At 45.8% G+C, this 18,664-nt stretch overlaps 1 protein-coding gene across 2 annotated transcripts in view; it reads right to left on the reverse strand.

Moving 5' to 3' along the window:
• MAP3K9 (mitogen-activated protein kinase kinase kinase 9) overlaps positions 1-17,134 on the reverse strand; it is an 84,172-nt gene extending 67,038 nt beyond the window's left edge. For both annotated transcript variants that reach the window (XM_078335274.1, XM_002754062.8), the window contains exons 1-2: positions 16,369-17,134; positions 7,644-8,057 (exon numbers count right to left, since the gene is read on the reverse strand). In XM_078335274.1, the coding sequence (XP_078191400.1) occupies positions 7,644-8,057; positions 16,369-16,777 (823 nt within the window). In that variant the 5' untranslated portion in view covers positions 16,778-17,134. The remainder of the gene's footprint in view (positions 1-7,643; positions 8,058-16,368) is intronic.
• Between the last annotated feature and the right edge of the window lie 1,530 nt (positions 17,135-18,664).

Below are 18,664 nucleotides of genomic sequence, written 5' to 3' on the forward strand. Positions count from 1 at the left end.
CCTGCACAGAAAAACCAGTCTGGGGCTTTGGCCAGTGTGTGGTACTCCAGGGCTTAAAATGTAGAGCCTGCTGGGCCAGGTATGGTGGCTTATGCCTGCAATCCTAGCACTTTGGGAGGCTGAGGACAGCAGATCACAAGTTCAGGAGTTCGAGACCAGCCTGGCCAATATGGCGAAATGCCATCTTTACTAAAAATACAAAAGTTGGCCATGCGGGGTGGCACGTGCCTGTAATTCCAGATACTCGGGAGGCTGAGGCAGGAGAATCGCTTGAACCTGGGAGGCAGAGGTTGCAGTGAGCCAAGACCACATCTCTGTGCTCCAGCTTGGGCAACAGAGCGAGACTCTGACCTGAGACCAAGGGGAAGACAAAAGCTCTGCCATCCTCACACTGATGAAACCATGTCTTCAGCTTCCTGATCTTGTGAACTCCAAGAGAATGCTGGAGATGAGGACAAGGTGCAAGTGAACAAAACTGGGAGGGGGTGATGCTACATGGGCTTCCAGTTCTAAGAGGAGCAGCCAATCCAACAACTTAACAAAACTAGAACAGGCACTATGAGGAGCATGACAGGCAATCCCCAAGCTGGGAACAAAGGGAACACTGAGGTTGGACAGAACAGACTGGGAGTAGACCCAGCAGCGCTGGGCAGTGGTCTATTCTAGCCACTCCTAGCAGCCAGCAATAGCTACGGTGGAAACACGGGCCAGTGAGTTAGCTAGGCTGGTGATCAAGAAAAGTGTGAAGAGGGGAGGAGGCAGAGGCATTTGAGATTAATAAGGAATGCACTGTCACAATACCACACTCCAGCATCCAAAACAGGTAGCTGGGCTCAGACAATTAGGATGGATCAAGGGCCTGAGGATTCTGAGGATGAAAAGCAAATTCCACATGGCCAAACGTGGTGGCTCATGCCTGTAATCCCAATTCTGGGAGACCAAGGCAGGTGAATTGCCTGAGACCAGGAGTTCAAGACCAGCGGGGCATCATGGTGAGACCCTGTCTCTACTAAATAAAAAATAAATAAATAAATAAATTATTCCACACAAGTGAGGTCTAAATGACATCACAGATGAGAGAAAGGGAATGTTTACATTTTGGGATTCCCCCACGTAAACCACTTCATGCGACATTTTATTCATTCATTTATTCATTCATTCCTTTTATCTATACATTTATTGAGGACCCTACTATGCACCTGGAACTATGCTGGGGGCTAAAGATACAAAACCTATTTGGAGATGTAAGGAATGCTGCTGAAATCACAGCCAACAAAAAGAGGCCAGAGGATGTAACTTGGCAGGTTGGCCTGCAGGCCAGCAAGGTGTTTCTTTTCTTATGGCCTGTGAATGCCTACCAGTGCTTTATATTGACTCGCCCTGGCTGGAAGGCATTTGAACTTGCAGCCATTAGAGGAGTGGTTCTAGCCTTCTGTTACTCCAATATTCTTCTACGAATTACCAGGTGATACACATTTAGCAAATGATAACTTAGCACTGACCACAGCAAGGATACATGAAGGGCTACCAGAAGAAGCCAGGTTTGAGTTGAGCACAGAAAACTGTGAAGGTATTGGATAGGCAGAGAGATGAGGCGAGGGCACCCCTGCCAGCAAGGGGGAAAGGGGAGACCAGTTTGGCTAAAGGAGAAAGTGCCTCTAGAAGAAGAGAAGGCAACAAAGATCTCAGAGAATTTAAGCTGAAATCTGAAAAGAGGAAGGCAGGTGTGCCTAGTCCCAAACCAAACACAGTTCACTACACACTTCTGCTCTTTCAGCTATAAAATTCAGAATGAGTTGCTTGAAACCCAAAACGGTACAGGCAGGGTATAAATCAAACATGAATGCAATGTGGATGCTGTGGCCCTGTGAGCAGAATGACGTTATTTCCAATTATATGAAACTAAAGCACTGAAGGGCCACACAGAACAACATGAAATACCCCAGCTGTCCAACAGGAATGTGCAGGCAATAGTGTAATGACTAGGGGCAAAGGCTGCCAATGCACTGACAAGGGGGAGGAGAAACACATGCTACAAGCAATATTTTTGTTAGGATATTATCTAGGGGTAAAAACAAACACATGAAAATGTGCAGAAAAACTGGAAAAACACACAGGTTTTACCTGTGTTTTTCTGTTTTTTTCTTTTTAATTTATTATTATTTTTTGAAATAGAGTCTCACTCTGTTGCTCAGGTTGGAGGGCAATGTTACAATCACGGCTCACTGCAGCCTCGACCTTCCAGGCTCAAGTGATCCTTCTACTTCAGCCTCCCAAGTAGTTGGGTTCACATTCATGTGCCACCATACCCAGCAAGATTTTACTGTATTTTTTGCAGAGATGAGATTTCGCCATGTTGCCTAGGCTGGTCTCAAACTCCTAAGCTCAAGAGATCCACCCACCTCGGCCTCCCAAAGTATGGGAATTACAGGCTTAAACTACTGTGCCCAGCCCTTTTCTGTATTTTCTAAGAGAAGAAAAGTGATTTATTAATAATATAAAAGTAATGACATTTTGGATGTTTTTACATTCTCCAAAGCTTTTTACATATTATTTAAATATCTATATTTTCACTTATTTAACTTTTTTTTTTTGAGACAGAGTCTGGCTCTGTCACCCGGGCTGGAATGCAGTGGTGCAATCTCAGCTCACTGCAACCTCTACCTCCTGGGTTCAAGTGATTCTCTTGCCTCAGCCTCCCAAGTAGCTGGGATTACAGGCGCCTGCCACCATACCTGGCTAATTTTTGTATTTTAGTAGAGATAGGGTTTCACCATGTTGGCCAGGCTGGTCTTGAACTCCCGATCTTGGGTGATCCGCAGGCCTCACCCTCCCAAAGTGCTAGGATTACAGGGATGAGCCACCGCGGCTGGCCACTTATTTAACTTTTAATGGACGCTATTAAACTGCTCTTCTGCCAAATGTCGTTACGCCAAGCCACCCTACTACACAAAATCCTGAAGTTCATCTACCTGCCCCCAAAAGGGCAACCCTTCCTTCCATTTAAGACCATCTTTCAATGCGTTTGCTGACAATCATGTAACTGGTTTTCCCCAATTTGATGGAGCAGAGACATAAATCCATTTTTATAGCCAGAGGCTTTTTGCGAGTAGAATTAGGGTGTGATGCTTAAGTTGATGATGTGATGTGGTAAAGTAATATAAACCAGCAGTTAAGCCAGGGGTCTGAGCCACGTGTCCCAGGCCTGGCTAAACTTGTTTGGCTGTGTGATGCTAAACATCTGAGGTAATAGTTCATACCAATACATGTCCTGCATTTAAGATTCCATGGTAAGACTGCTTGCTGCCAATTCCTTAGCAGCAATGCTCTTCCTTGGTAACAGACCCTGATTCTCAGCTTGGCTCACTGACACCCAGCATAAAAGCCTCCATTTTCCTGTCCACTTTGCAGCTAGTGATGGCCAGGCGACCATACTCTGGCCAATTAACACAAGCACATACGCCATGTTGGACTTCTGGGAAATTATGGGAGCCAACTCAGCCACATGGGACACCTTTTCTGTGCTTCTGCTTCCCCTCCTCCTTCAGGCCCGTGACTTGGACCTCTTAACTGGCACTCCAGCAGCCATCTGGACCACAGGGTGACAATGAGGATGGAAGCCATGTACTGAGATGAGGGAGCAAAAAATAGGAACCTGGGTCCCAGACACCAATATGGAGCTGCCCTAGAATCCTCCAGACTTCTTTTCAAAGACAAGTAAATGTACACCTAGTTTAGCCACTGTTATTCTGTTTGGCTTTTCAGGTTACGTACAATCAACCTAAACTCAATGTAGATTCTGTATCAACATAGGATACTACACGCTATACTTGTTTCACTGCCAGTAAACTGCAAATGACTTTTTAAAGTAGGTGATCAGGATAACAAAACATTTTAATAAGTCACTTTACTGAGCCTTTCTAACAGCTAGGAGTTTATCATCAACTGCTCTTTCTTTCCCACAAAGACAGCTCCCATGCATACATACTTTTTTCTCTAATGGTCAAAGTCAACTAACACATATAATTCCTAGTATTCTGCCCTCGCATGACAATGACCAAAATACAATTCTCTGGAACCCTTAACAAAGCATGGAAAACAAGCCAGTGCTCCCATCTACAAAATACAAAGAAGTCATGGCTCCCATGCTGGAGACAATGGGCAAGGAAGTGGCATAACACTTCTAAGATAATTTTCAGCCTGGGCCACAAAGCGAGACACCTGCCCCCCCGCCCCCCGCCATCTCTATTAAAAAAAAAGAGGGGGCTGGGCATGGTAGCTCATGCCTGTAATCCCAGCACTGTGGGAGGCCGAGGCGGGCAGATCATCTGAGGTCAGGAGTTCGAGACCAGCCTAGCCAACATGGCGAAAACTTGTCTCTACTAAAAATACACAAATTAGCCAGGTACGGTGGCTGGCTCCTGTAATCCCAGCTACCTGGGAGGCTGAGGCAGGAGGAACACTTGATCCTGGGAGGCAGAGGTTGTAGTCAGCCGAGATCACGCCATTGCACTCCAGCCTGGGGGACAGAGCGAGACTCCATCTCAAAAAAAAAAATTAGTAGGGCATGGTGGCACACACCTGTAAGCCAACTACTCAGGAGGCTGAGGTGTGAAGATCACTTGAGCCCAAGGGCCAAGGCTGCAGTGAGCTCTGATCATGCCACTGCACACCAGCCTGGGTGACAGAGTGAGACCTTGTCTCTAAAGAAATAAACAAATAAAATTAAAATTAAAGACAATCATTTTCAAGGCATGTACACATTGCAATGGAATAAGAACAGTGGTGGCCAGGCACGGTGGCTCACGCCTGACATCTCAGCACTTTGGGAGGCTGAGGCGGGTAGATCATGAGGTCAGGAGATTGAGACCATCCTGGCCAACATGGTGAAACCCCGTCTCTACTAAAAGTACAAAAATTAGCTGGGCATGGTGGCGCATGCCTGTAGTCCCAGCTACTCCGGAAGCTGAGGCAGGAGAATTGCTTGAACCCTGAAGGCAGAGGTTGCGGTGAGCCAAGGTCACGACACTGTACTCCAGCTTGGATGACAGAGTGAGACTCCATCTCAAAAACAAACAAACAAAAAACAGTGGTATCATCAAGGCTCATATTAGACACATACAATCCTTGGCAAACATCCACCCACAGAAAAACGTCAAAGTGCTACCCCAAAACACATGTAAGATTTAACAATTAGCATCAACATCGGCACCAACCATGCAGTCCAATGGACCATAAACATTACTGGGCATCAACTGTATTGAGAAGGTCCTTTAAAATACTGCCGAATGTGTAAGTATTATACAACTCCTGCAATCCTGATGGCTCCCCCTTGATAATGCTAAAACCCACATAAGGACAAAGAATAGACTAGAGTTTTGTCTCCTGAATAACAGTTTTGTCTCTTGCCCTCGCCTACAAACAGCAGAACCTTGACAGGGTAACTTGTCTTTCATAAGAGCATCCATTCCTAAATACAAATCTCCTAAGAGGTAAAAATGTATATGTCTAGGTGAAAATTATACTAAAATTCAAAACTTCATCAAGCAAACTATTAATTTTTACAACTCTGTTATCCTAGCCCGACTTTCTAAATGGGCTCAATTATGTAACATTACAGTACTTTGCCTAGTTCTCTCAACATGATAAACATATTAAAAAAGATAAAATAAAGAAAATTCAGCTTCTCCATTACATTTTCCAGCAATATATCTGCTTCTTCTTATCCCATCACTTAAAGCAATCTCTAGGTAGAAATTACTCTGAAAAGAGGTCACCAAAATCTTTAATTTATTTTAAGAATAGAATTTGGGAGGGGAAATGAAAATAATCATATGATAAAAAGACAGGAAAACTGCAAAGAGAAAAAGAGAAATCAGATTTTTAATGTAACTTAAATACTGCACATGCATCATATCTATAATACATACCTAATGTTTCATACTCATACGAGAAGGAATTTTTCTATTATTAAGGGGGAAAAGAATACAGGTAGAAAAGATAAGTGTATATTTGTATATGTATAACCCAGATATGCTTTAAAAATGTCAGGAAGGATATGTCAAATATAATAGCTGTTCTCGCTAAACATTATAGGTTAACTTCCTCTTCTTTTTATCCGCACTTTCTAATTTTCTACAAGAAACACTGACTACTTACATAATTTTTTTTAAGAGATGAGGTCCCCCTTTGTTGTCCAGGCTGTCTCAGACTTCTGGGCTCAAGCAATCCTCTTGCCTCAGCTTCCCAAAGTGCTGGCATTACAGGCATGAGCCACTGTGCCCTACCACTAATTACATAATTTTAAAATGTAGTTTTAAAAGTAAACAGATTCACAATAGCATCAACGGAAAAATAACCACATCTGAAACAGCTTGGAACAAATAAAGTCTGAAGGATTTCCAGGCTCAAAGCTGAAAGAAGCGGGGAGAGTGAAGTCCCTGGGGGCCCATGCTACCCCCCCCAAAGTCCTTCAACTCAAATGCTCTCCCTCTGGGACAGGATGCTCCAAGTGATTTTAAGTACATACCATTATGCAACTGTGTCCTCTTTACCACCCAGTTTAGGCAAGAGACAGCACAAACTACCACAGAAGAGAAGCATATTCCTAGCCCTGCTAATTCAGCCTCTATGAAGGACTGGAGCTTCTACCAACTCACCATTTAATATTTAACACTTGCTTAAAATCCAGTTTATGGATTCTGGATGTTTAATAAACAATTGCTTCTCAGTTCCCTGCTGTTAAACACTAGGTAATTATGACATTTAATTAATACCACCCTTGGGCTACAGGAGGTCAGTAACATTACTAGCAAGTCATGATCTCCAAACGGACATTGCCACCTGAATCAGCTCACAGTTTAAACAATATGATTCTCTTCTTATAGTCCCTTCTCTGATGGGTACCTCAAGTTGAGGTGTTTAGGTAAACATAATAAAGGTTTGCTCTACCTCTTGTTCTACAAAGAGAAAAACCCCTTTTGTGATGACATTCACACTTCCCACAAGTGCAAAAATAAATCTATATGTTTTTTGTACAGCCTATCAGAATTACACATTCTGATATGTGGAAGAATAGCAGGCAAGGCCGTTCTTAACTGCTAAAAAAAACCTCAGAATGATCCCAAACTCCTCAGGCGCCTCATTCCTCTCTTCCTAAACCAATCTTTCTTGGCACTCATCTCACCCCCTACATCTCAATTCAAGGATGGAATGTGTTTAAGCAAGGAGTTTCAGTAATGCCCACTAAGGTTCCATTAGGAATCCACTCCTTTTTTTTTTTTTTTTGAGACGGAGTTTCACTCTTGTTGCCCAGGCTGGAGTGCAATGGCACAATCTTGGCTCACTGCAACCTCCGCCTCCTGGGTAATTCTCCTGTCTCAGCCTCCTGAGTAGCTGGGGTTACAGGCATCCACCACCAAGCCCAGCTAATTTTGTATTTTTTACTAGAGACAGGGTTTCTCCATGTTGATCAGGCTGGTCTCAAACTCCTGAACTCAGGTGATCTGCCCACCTTGGCCTCCCAAAGTGCTGGGATTACAGGCGTGAGCCACCCCACCCGGCCAGGAACCCACTCCTACTGACGTCATGGAATGCATCTGCAACTGCTGTGAGCCCCTCCAGCCCCATCTCTTCATACTCACTGTTGCTGGACTTAAGGTCGCGGTGGATGATAGGAACAATTGCCTCATCATGTAAGTAGTTCATCCCTCTGGCAATCTGCACAGCCCAGTTCACCAGGATGTCTGGGGGAATCCTTTTCCCAGATAACACTCTATTCAAAGGTCCTCCACGAGCAAACTCCATAACCAAGCAGAGGTTGGGTTCCTTCAGACATACTCCTCTTAGGGCAATGATGTTGGGGTGCTTCAGCATGGCGAAGAGCTTGGCCTCTTGGCGAACATTCTCTATGGTCTGGCTGATGTCCTCATCAGGGTCGTGGCGAGCTGCTTTCACAGCAACCTCATCCCCTATCCAGAAAGCACGATAGACCTTCCCAAAGCCCCCGATGCCAATAATCTCTTCCAAGGTTAGCTCCGCAAAATCAATCTCTAACACTGAGAAAGGGAAGGAAAAAAGAAGCAAGTCAAAAACATCCTGAAAACACCGTATTTAACATTTACCTGGATGGGTAAACAGGGCAGGTTGTCTATTTACTGGGCCTTTCTGTCTCCCCATTATAAAGTAAATTCCATAAGGGCAGGAACTGCAATTAACTTATTTTCCTTTTTTTTTTTTGATATGGAGTTTCGCTGTTGTTACCCAGACTGGAGTACAATGGTACGATCTCGGCTCACCGCAACCTCTGCCTCCTGGGTTCAAGCAATTCTCCTGCCTCAGCCTCCCGAGTAGCTGGGACTATAGGCACACGTCACCATGCCCAGCTAATTTTTGTATATTTAGTAGAGATGGTGTTTCACCTTGTTGACCAGGATGGTCTTGATCTCTTGACTTCGTGATCCACCTGCCTGGGTCTCCCAGAGTGCTGGGATTATAGGCGTGAGCCACCATGCTCAGCTGCATTTTCCTTAGTGACAGTCATCACACAGTAGGCATTCTATAAATATTCATGAAAAAAAAATCCCACCTAGAAAATTATGCAGAATCCTGTACCAAAACCAACTATTGTAACTAAAGGGAACATGGGGGAGATCCTTTTTTTCTTTTTTAAAAATACATTTAAATATAGAGATGGGGGTTGCCATCTTGCCCAGGCTGGTCTCAAACGCCTGAGCTCAGCAATCCTCCTATCTCAGCCTCCCAAAGTACTGGGATTACAGGCGTGAGCTGTTGCACCCAGCCGAGATCCTTTCTTTGAGACTTATTCAGCTTTACTGTGTGCTCAGTGGTGAGAAGCACCCAACTCAGTACCAAGGCAGACACCTAACAACCAAACCATAGGATGAGAAGAGCTTCTGCAGAAGTATGATTAGAGGCTTAGGAAAATCACTAACTCCCACAGCAGCACAGAGCACTGAGGAGGTGAGTGGGGAAAAGATTCTCAGGGAAGGTAACATTTGAAATGGGCCCTAAAGAATGAGTGGGAGAGATCTCAGGCAATGAAGGAAATCAGGGTAGGGAAGGACGATCAGGCAGAGGGAAGGACAGGAGCCAAGAACATGGAACAGGGAATACACAGTATATTATTAGGAACTCCAGGGAGTCTGCTGGGGCTGGGTCATGTGTGCAGCAGGATTGGAGACGAGGCTCAAAACCTTGTTGAGGGTAACCAGGCCAGAAAATGTCTTTAAAGCCATTCTGAGGGGCTTGAAGTTCACATTGTAAACAAGAGCAGTCATGTATCTTTCAGAAAAGAATGTTGTCAGACCTGTAATTTAGAAAGGAAACCAACTCTGGCAGCTGCTGAAACTAACCTGGAAGACAGAGACCCAACAGCAAAAGGAACCTTTAAGGAGGCCATGCAGCTCAGAGGTCTAAACCTCAGCAGCAGTGAATATGGGGGGTACGTAGTCAATTTGAGAGACTTTCAGAACTTGGTTCTACCAGGACCTGGTGACTGAAACACATGGGAAAGGAGCCTCATTAGAGAGATCTTACTCCAGCACTCATCTGTGCCTCAGTCCAAGCCCTGATGGTCTCTGTATCCTACCCAATCATTCTCCTTCCCAAATACAGAATTTGAAACTAAGGTACTTGACTGTATATTTCTTTCTGTGTGAAAAGGCTTTCATGGGTAGATAATAATAGCTGCCAGTGATTATAAATCAAGCTACATATGGTGTTAAGTGCTATATGAGCAAAGTGTGTTTTGTTTCTCGCATGAAACCCTGTTCTCTATCTTATTTTCTTTTTTGTCTTTACCTGGCTGATTCATACTTATACCTCAGGTCTTAAATATCAGTTTCACAATGGAACTTCTCCATCCCTCAGACCAAACGAGGTCAGGCCCCTATCAAACACTTCCATGGCAGTTTCCATTCCACAAGAGTCATCAAGGTTACAATTAATTACTTGTTCAATGCCTGTTGTCCAGGCCATACTGTGAGACCCACAAGGGCAGAGATTCTGTCTGCCTCATTTACCACTGCACCTGCCATGCCAAACATTTTGTAGGTGACCAACAGATCATTGAAATAAAATGGGAAAAAAACTACCTGATATATTTGCCCCATCTGATTCTTATGTTGAAATGTAATCCCCAGTGCTGGAGGTGGGGCCTGGTGGGAGGTATTTGGGTCATGAGGGCTGATCCCCCATGAATGGCTTGGCACCCTCCTCACAGTAACGAGTGAGTTCTTGCTCAAATTCATACAAGATCTGGTTTTTTAAGTGTGTGGCACCTCCCCCCTCTTTTTTTCTCTTGCTCCTGGCTCCCACCATGTGACATGCCTGCTCCGACTTCACCTTTCACCATGAATAAAAACTCCCTGAGGCCTCACCAGAGCCAAGCAGATACTGGCACCAAGCTTCCTGTATAGCCTGCAGAACCATGAGCCAATTAAACTTTTTTTCTTTATAAATTACCCAGCCTCAGGTGTTCCTTTATAGCAATGCAAGAATGGACTAACACACTACCTCAGTAGGAAATAAACCCAATTCAGATCTAGGAAAAAAAAACTGAACTGGAACTGGACCTTCTGAAACAAATGCAGAAAATAATCACACTCTACTGAAAAACTAAGAAAACAAAGATATATTTCTGAACTTTTGGCAAGACCAAAAGAGGAACTGCCCACTGCTGACTATTCCCTTCCTTACTCAGCCAGCCCCATGACGCCTCCATTCTCCACTCAGATGCTGGTGGTGCTAAAAAAAAATCTGTTCTTGCTTAATTATAATACCTTTATCCCATCTGGAACTAATATTCATTTGTATTTTGTAACGCAACTGGCAGTCTGCACAAAGAAAACTCTTAGGAGGGTAAGTCAAGTGTATAGTCTCTAGACATACAAAAAATATAGCCCATCCTGACCCCAAAATTCCAACTGTTCAAAAGGTTATCACCTTACCCAGCAGTCTTCCTGAAGAATGAATGTCATTGCAGAATATTATAGACTAGCAATCGGCATCCATTCCAAAGTCCTTCTAGCATAAATTTCAGTACTACAGAGGCTAGGAAGCTAAAAACTACATTTCCCAGACTCCTTTACAGCTAAAGTTCTAAATGCAAATTAAGTTATCCTAATTAGATGTACAAGATTTGAAAGGCAGAAGTGAGATGAAGACCATCTTCTTGCTGCTTCTTCCTGCTAGCGCAGCTATAGAGAAGGGGGGATTTTCTGCCACAGCGTGTTGGTGTCAATCACTAAGTCTGTAGATGTGGAGAGGAATGTTTCATAGCCAAATGGTTGCCTAATCTCTGGGCTGCAGATACAACAGGGTGTTTTTGAAGCCAACAGCTTCAATGGTAGCTCCCGATTCTGTATCTTCCCAATTAGCAAAGTAGCAGCTGAACTAGTGGGCCAGCTCTGCTATGTTCTGGGAGTTGTTCACATAGGTCCGGCTGAGAGCCTCGTCTCCCAGCCCTTACAACAATTCTGCAAGCATTGAATTTCCTATGCTAAATCTCTTTCTTGCTTAAAATAGCTTGAGCATTTCTGAGCCCCAAAATGAATCCTGACTGATTACTAATTTGTGCCTGATGTCATCTATATGAATGAGAAAAATATGCCTATGTTATAAAGAAAGATTAGAAACCCTTTTGGAGAAATGCATGTTAAGAGTCTTCTTGGTCATGGCGGGAAGGAACATTCATGTTTTTCTAGCAGCTTTTACACATATGAAAAGATGTGTGATTCTTTAACAAATTTGTATCCGTTATCTTATTTCCTCAACTGAGTATCTGAATTCTCCTTAAGGGAAATATACTATTGTGCTTTCTCTTGTACCCTCCCTTCTTTCCTCCAGTCTTAAGCATAGTTGTAAACACACAGTAGGTGTTAAACGTTTATTTAAATGCACGAGGGATTGAAAAAATAAATACAGGGAGATTTAAAGGATATGATTCAGTACTAGGGTGCTGAAAGGACAGCTCCTCTAAAAACCTCTGCAGGGAAGGGAAAGCAATAACTTCTCTTTGGGTAGAACACAAAAATCTCAGGTTCTTGCTATTTAGTTAAGAAAATATTATGACCAGACTCCAAGAAAAGTATAGAACACAGCCTTCAAACAGATAAAAGGCAGAACCCAGGAAGAAGGGAGGGAGGAGGGACCTTTCTTTCCTTTCCTGCTCAGTCCCTTGGGACAGGAACTAAGGAACTAGAGCTTCAGTTGCAGCAGAGTCTGTGGGGCTCTCCTTCTCTTCCCTACTCGAGTCAAGACCTGGTTTTAAGTAACCATCAGGTCAAGCTGCATTCAGCACATTTTTCAGTTTCTGTGGAAGGATACTTCCAGGAATAAATCCTTATTCCTTCCTTTTTTTTTTTGAGACAGAGTCTCTCTGTCACCCAGGCTGGAGTGCAGTGGCACAATCTCCGCTCACCGAAACCTCCTGGGTTCAAGTGATTCTCCTGCCTCAGCCCCCTGAATAGCTGGGATTACAGGTATGTACCACCATGCCCAGCTAGTTTTTATATTTTTAGTAGAGACAGGATTTCACCATGTTAGGCTGATCTCAAACTCCTAACCTCATCATCTGCCCACCTCAGCCTCCCAAAGTGCTGAGATCAAAGGTATGAGCCACCGTGCCCAGCCTATTCCTTCCATTTTTAAAGTCAAAATGTTATTCCCTCTCAATCATATGCTTGGAAACTGAATGTTTAGGCACATTTTGGTGGGTTTTGAGTAAGTGAATGGCATACACTTCACTCGAAAATCTTAAGTGCATCTGAAAATATGTCCTCCTATTTCTAGTGGATGTAGATAATAAAAAGTTAAAACTAATAACCTTAATGTATACCCTGTGTGAAAACAGAAACAACTCTCTTGTAAGAGAAACTTTCATATAATACCTAAGATTATATCTCCCAAGACAATGAGTTTGGAACTGTACATTTTTCATCTTTCACTATAATAAAGAACATGGGTGAGCTCCTGGGTTATTTATAGTTGTCATTCATAGACAGTTAAACTCTAACAGGTACCTACAATGGAGGAGATTAAAGCACTATATGAATATAAAATGATTTATAGTATCATTTTTATATCTTTTCTTTGTCATGATATTTGGTAATTTCCCCTTCTGTTTTGAATAGTTTGAGGCCAGGCATAGTGGCTTATGCCTGTAATCCCAATACTTTGGGAGGCTGAGGTGGGAGGACTGACTGAAGCCAAGAGTTCAAAACCAGACTGGGCAACAAAGCAAGACCTCATCTCTATAAAATATAAATGAATAAAAATAATTGGCTGGGCCTCTGGTCTCAGCTTCTTTGGGAGGCTGAGGTGGGAGGATCTCTTGAGCCCAGGAGTTTGAGGTTGCAGTGAGCTTTGATCACGCAGCTGCAATTCAGCCTGGGCAACAGAGTAAGACCCTGTCTCTCAAAATTAAAAAAAAAAAAAGTTTTCAAATGAAGTTTGAAGGTAAATTCTCACTTTAAGAAGCAATAATATGAAACTAAAGCTGAACACTATTACTTGACTTAATGTCTTCTACTCATGGTCCAGAATGTAATGTCACAACACATGCTCAGAGGGGAAGTTCAAAAGGGTAACTCTGGGGATGAGGTGTCAGTGGCTCAATTTCATTCTAAGTCTTTGGAGACAGGGTTTGTCAATTATCTTCACTTTCTGAGTGACACAAACTGATCTGGTAGAGCACACAGATGAGAGAGAAGCACCAATCAGTAACAGCCCATGTTCATCTTCTGATGAACCAAGGCACTGCATCTTCACCAAGGCACTGCATCTTCACCAAGGCACTGCATCTTCACCAAGGCACTGCACTGAAGTTTTATATTTACATCATTAATCTCCCTCACCTATCTTATAAGCACCTCCTCATCTTATCACTTCTTTATGTCCTGGTGTTTAACATAGTATACAGTATCTATCATTCACTAGGTACTCAATAATTAGTTTTTGACTGAAATTAAATTTTCGGAATTATCAGAAATTAATTACAGTCAAAATCAGAACTCCTAGCGAGGCCAAATAAAAGAGCATACCAGGTCTTTCAAATACCATATTCTTCAAGTCAATTCTTACCATTAGAACAAGTTATTTCCTACTTTCTCAACATTTGGGTTCCAGATTTAGGAATCCACTCTTTCCAAGGTAACCTGTATGACAATGAAGATAAGTCCTGGCCACCTAATGAAGAAGTATCACACTGTTGCCATGTGTGGCTCTGTGGACAGTTTTTCAGCCTAAGTCATACTCACTCCTGACTGCTCTGGTACCCAGAGCACAAGATATTAAAGAAACTGAGTTCCTGATCATGAACCTCACCTAGCTCTTCTACTCTGACATTAGCTGTCCCAGAAAACAAAATCACAAAACTACACCCACAGAATCAAAATCTGACTTATGTTTAAAATGACACTATGTTTTCTAATATGCCAGGCTATTCATATTTCTTCCAATATATAACCAAGTTCATTTTCAACACTATTTCAAAACACTATGCCAGGATGCTTAGCCTTCAGCCTACCAAACTCGTGCCAAAAAGATGTAGTGCCCGGAAACAACTTAAAGTAATTTGCTACCTCTAGGCATGTTAAAGATCAACATGAAGAAATATGAAGTTTTCAACTGAATGAGGGAGAGGGGAACGTAAAGATTTGAACATCAATTTGATAGTCAAAACACCGACAGAAAAAGAACAGCTGAAAAACAAGTGAAGAGGCTATGATTTTGATATTACATGCTAGTTTAAAAAAAAAAAATCTTAAGATAGGCCAGACACTTTGGCTCATGCCTGTAATCCAACACTTTAGGAGGCTGAGGCTTGTGGATCACTTGAGGTCAGGAGTTCATGATCAGCCTGGCCAACATGGTGCACCCCATCTCTACTAAAAATACAAAAATTAGCTGGACATGGTGGCAGCTGCCTGTAATCGCAGCTACTCAGGAGGCTGAGGCAGGAGAATTGCTTGAACCTGGGAGGCAGGGGTTGCAGTGAGCTGAGATTGCGTCACTGCACTCCAGCCTGGGTGACAGAGCGAGACTCCATCTCAAAAAAAAGAAAAACGCACACATCTTAAGATAAAGAAACACAACTGTGAGGTAAAAAATAGGGCCAGAAACGTAATTGTTACAAAGGAAATTTTAAAACTACATATTTAAAGTTGGTCCTTGCTAATGACATTTTAAAAAATCAACTAAGATGAAAGTATACAAAATAAGGAATAAACAGTAATTAATATGTATTAACAATACCTTTTTAAAAGATAAGAGATTATGGAAACTCTCAAATACAAAATAGTGTAAACTGCACTAAAGAGATATTTACATGTTTTTTTCTGAAACAACCTAGTATGATTAAGGGATTCTAATGACAACTTAACTCCCTTATAAAAACAGATCTGATTACAGGGTATGAAATACGGGGCTCCTGGAAAATTGACGGAAATCAGGACACTGGAAGAAAGGCCCTGGGAGAGACCCCTGAGCATGGTCCCCCTGAGATTTGACCAGTTCCAAATAAGGGCAAGGATCTAGGGTGAGAAGAAAGGAGAAAATGTATTTCCCGAACAGCCTCACTGTCAAGGGTCTGGGATACTGCCACTGTACCTTGCAATCCTGATCTCCCATGGGGGAACTACATACTTTTCCCTCTCTGATCATCACTTGTCCCACCCCCACTCCAGACACACACATCCCTCAGCACATTAAATCAGTGAGACTCCTAAAGGTACAACTTCTGAGATACAAGGATTAGGGTCCAAGAAATCAACCCGACATTTTACAGGCACTTGAGCCTTGAGTTCACACAGGCTTCCGGGACTGGTGAGTCGGCCCAGCCCTGCAGGAGACACCCCCATCTCTTTAAAAGCAAATGCCTTTAAGGGGCGGGGACAGGCATTAGAAGAGGTGGTGGCAAGGTCCCAGATTTGGCGACCAAGGCTAGGACCCTAACCACTAGCTCGCCGGGAACACTTACAGATTGGGAATGGGGGTGGGGGGGAGGGGGGGAGGTAACAGAAGAAGGGACTGGGAAACAGACAGATTCTCGGGCTGGGACTTCAGAAAGTGGAAATCGAGAGCCAATGCTGCGGTGCCAAATTAAGGTGAAGAAGCCCAAGTGCCTGAGGAGTGGGCAGGCCCTGAGGCGTCTCGAGTGCACCAAGCGAAGCCCGAGCTGCCCGAGCGCTGGCGCCACCCACACCCGGGTCAATCGTGCCTCTACCCACCCCAATTCTAGCCCTCGCGGAGGGCTCCCCTCCTGCCAGACAGCGCCCCCCCCACCCCGCCCCCGGCCTCCGTCATTCCCCCTCCCCGCCCGGCTCCCGGGCCCCGCCTTCGCCTTACACTGAATGGGCGGGTAGCAACTGGGGTCCTCGCCACCGGGCTGGCAGCGGCTGGAGAAGGCGCTGCGCGGGGTCACGTAGTTGCTGGGGAAGATGCCCACCCGCTGGTTCAGCTGCCCGGTCCACCATCCCTCGTCGCCGGACACCTGCGAGTCCTTGGACAGCACCTCCACCACGTCGCCCAGCCTCAGGGTCAGCTCGTCCTCGCCCGCCGCCTCGTACTCGAACACGGCAGTCCAGTAGGGCAGCGGCGCGTCGCAGCCCATCTCCCCGGGGCCCGCCGCTGCCGCCGCCGCCTCCTCCTCCTCCTCCTCCTCCTCCTCGGCCCCGGCCCCGGCTCCATCCTCCCCCGGCGGGGCGGCAGCGGCGGCGCTCGTCAGGCAGCCGAGAAGCGCTCTGGAGGGCTCCATGGAGCGGCCGATCCATAGGGTGCGGGGCCGCCGCCGCCCGCAGGAGCCGCCGCCGCCTATTGTTCATGCGCCTCCGCAGAGCTGGGAGGAACCCCCCCGACGGCGGCCGCAGGTAGGGCCCGAGCTAGCCGGGCTAGGACAGCCGGCTCGCCGGGGCTGTGGCAGCGGTTCGAGGAGAGCGCCGAGCCCGAGCGCCCCGCGCAGCCCAGGGGCGCGGCGGGCCGAGTCCCCCACTGCCCGCTCGCCCCCGGGGGGCGGCCTCGCCACCTCCGCCGCCGGTACCTGCTCGCGCAGCCGGTGCCCACCGCCGCCCGCCGGCCGCCGCTCTTCACTCGGAGCCGCGCTGCGCCGCGCCCCGCCCCCCGCGCCGCCCGCTCGCCGGGACCACCTGACGCGGGCCTGGCTCCGCCCAAGCCCTGCGGACCCGAAGGGGGCCCGCCCCGCGCCTGCCCCGCCCCGCGCCCGCCGCCTTCCTATTGGCTGCGGCAACCCCGTCCCCGGTTCCTCCGCAGTGGTTGGGGCAGCCTCGCAGGTCCCTCTCACTCCCTGCGCCGCCGCCGCCGCACCGTGCCCGCCCCCTTTGCGGGCTCTCTCATTCCCAAACCCAGGTCGACCCACTCCTCCTGCCCACTGGCCCGCCGCAGCTCCCACCATTGGCCCGCGGCACCTGTCCGTTTCCTGGGAGAGTTCAGCACCTCCCGGCAGGAAGAGGCTCCGGCCTCATTGGGTGCGTGAGGAGGGAAGGGTGGATCCTAAAAGGTAATACTGAGCCTTCATTCCGACTAAAAAGGCTGGAAAGGAGGCCGCTGCCTTTGTTTGTGATGGATGGGTAGGGGCTGCACTGGGCAGCACCGGTATTCTCCATCCTAAAGGGGCTTCTGAAAGTAGGCACAGGGAAAGCGAGCTGGGCTGCACACCCAACAGAGCTCTTCCTTCCCCAGATCCCTTTTACAGTTAGTTGGATTCTCCCCTCTCATGGATCTGGCTCTGCCCTAGTCCAACCTAGAGGGCCACTCTCGCCCGGAACCTTTCATCTCCTTTTAGGCCCAGTGGGATGTTCATTAGAAGAACTCTGAACACTACAGTTCTTCCCCCTCCCTTTTTTTTTTTTTTTGTGAGTCTGAAAGTTCTTCCCTTTATGAAGACTGCACCACAGCTCGCCCTCTCCTGGATTCCTATAGGAAGAGATCCAATGCCACTCTTTTTTTAGAATTCAGAAAGAGAGGAGACCACCTTACTGGGTTTCAAACTGGGGCTGGGAACGATGCCATGAATTGGGCTTGGTCTGTCTGAAGGGAGCCAACTTTTCGGCAATCCTTAGGCTTCTTATTTATTTATTTATTTATTTATTTTGTAAAGACGGGGTTTCACCATGTTGGCCAGGCTGGTCTTGAACTCCTGACCTCAGGCGATCCACCCACCTAGGCCTCCCAAAGTGCTAGGATTACAGGCATGATCCACCGCACCTGGCTCCTTAGGCTTCTTTTGCCTGGTGGAATTACATCTTGGATCGTGGTGAAATCTGTAGAGGTCAGATTAAGAAGAACCAAAGCAAAATAAACGCAGAAGCCGATGATGAGTTCATGAGTGAGAACGACCTCTTCCTATGTGCCTTTGCTATACCCCGTGTTTTGAACATTAAGAAAGAGATAGGAGGTCCATAATGTTTCTTCTTGCTTTAATCCTATCATACCAACGTTGACTTCCAGTTAGGTTCTCTGATACTGCTTTGTTTCTTTTTTCTTTTTAAGACAGGGTCTCACTTTGTTGCCCAGGCTGGAATGCAGTGGCGCAATCTCGGCTCACTGCAGCCTCATCATCCCAGGCTCAAGTGATCCTCCTACCTCACCCTCCCTAGTAGCTGGGAGTACAGACACGTGCCACCAC

Source organism: Callithrix jacchus, chromosome 8 (assembly GCF_049354715.1).
Source record: "Callithrix jacchus isolate 240 chromosome 8, calJac240_pri, whole genome shotgun sequence".
Taxonomy (NCBI): Eukaryota; Metazoa; Chordata; class Mammalia; order Primates; family Cebidae; genus Callithrix; species Callithrix jacchus.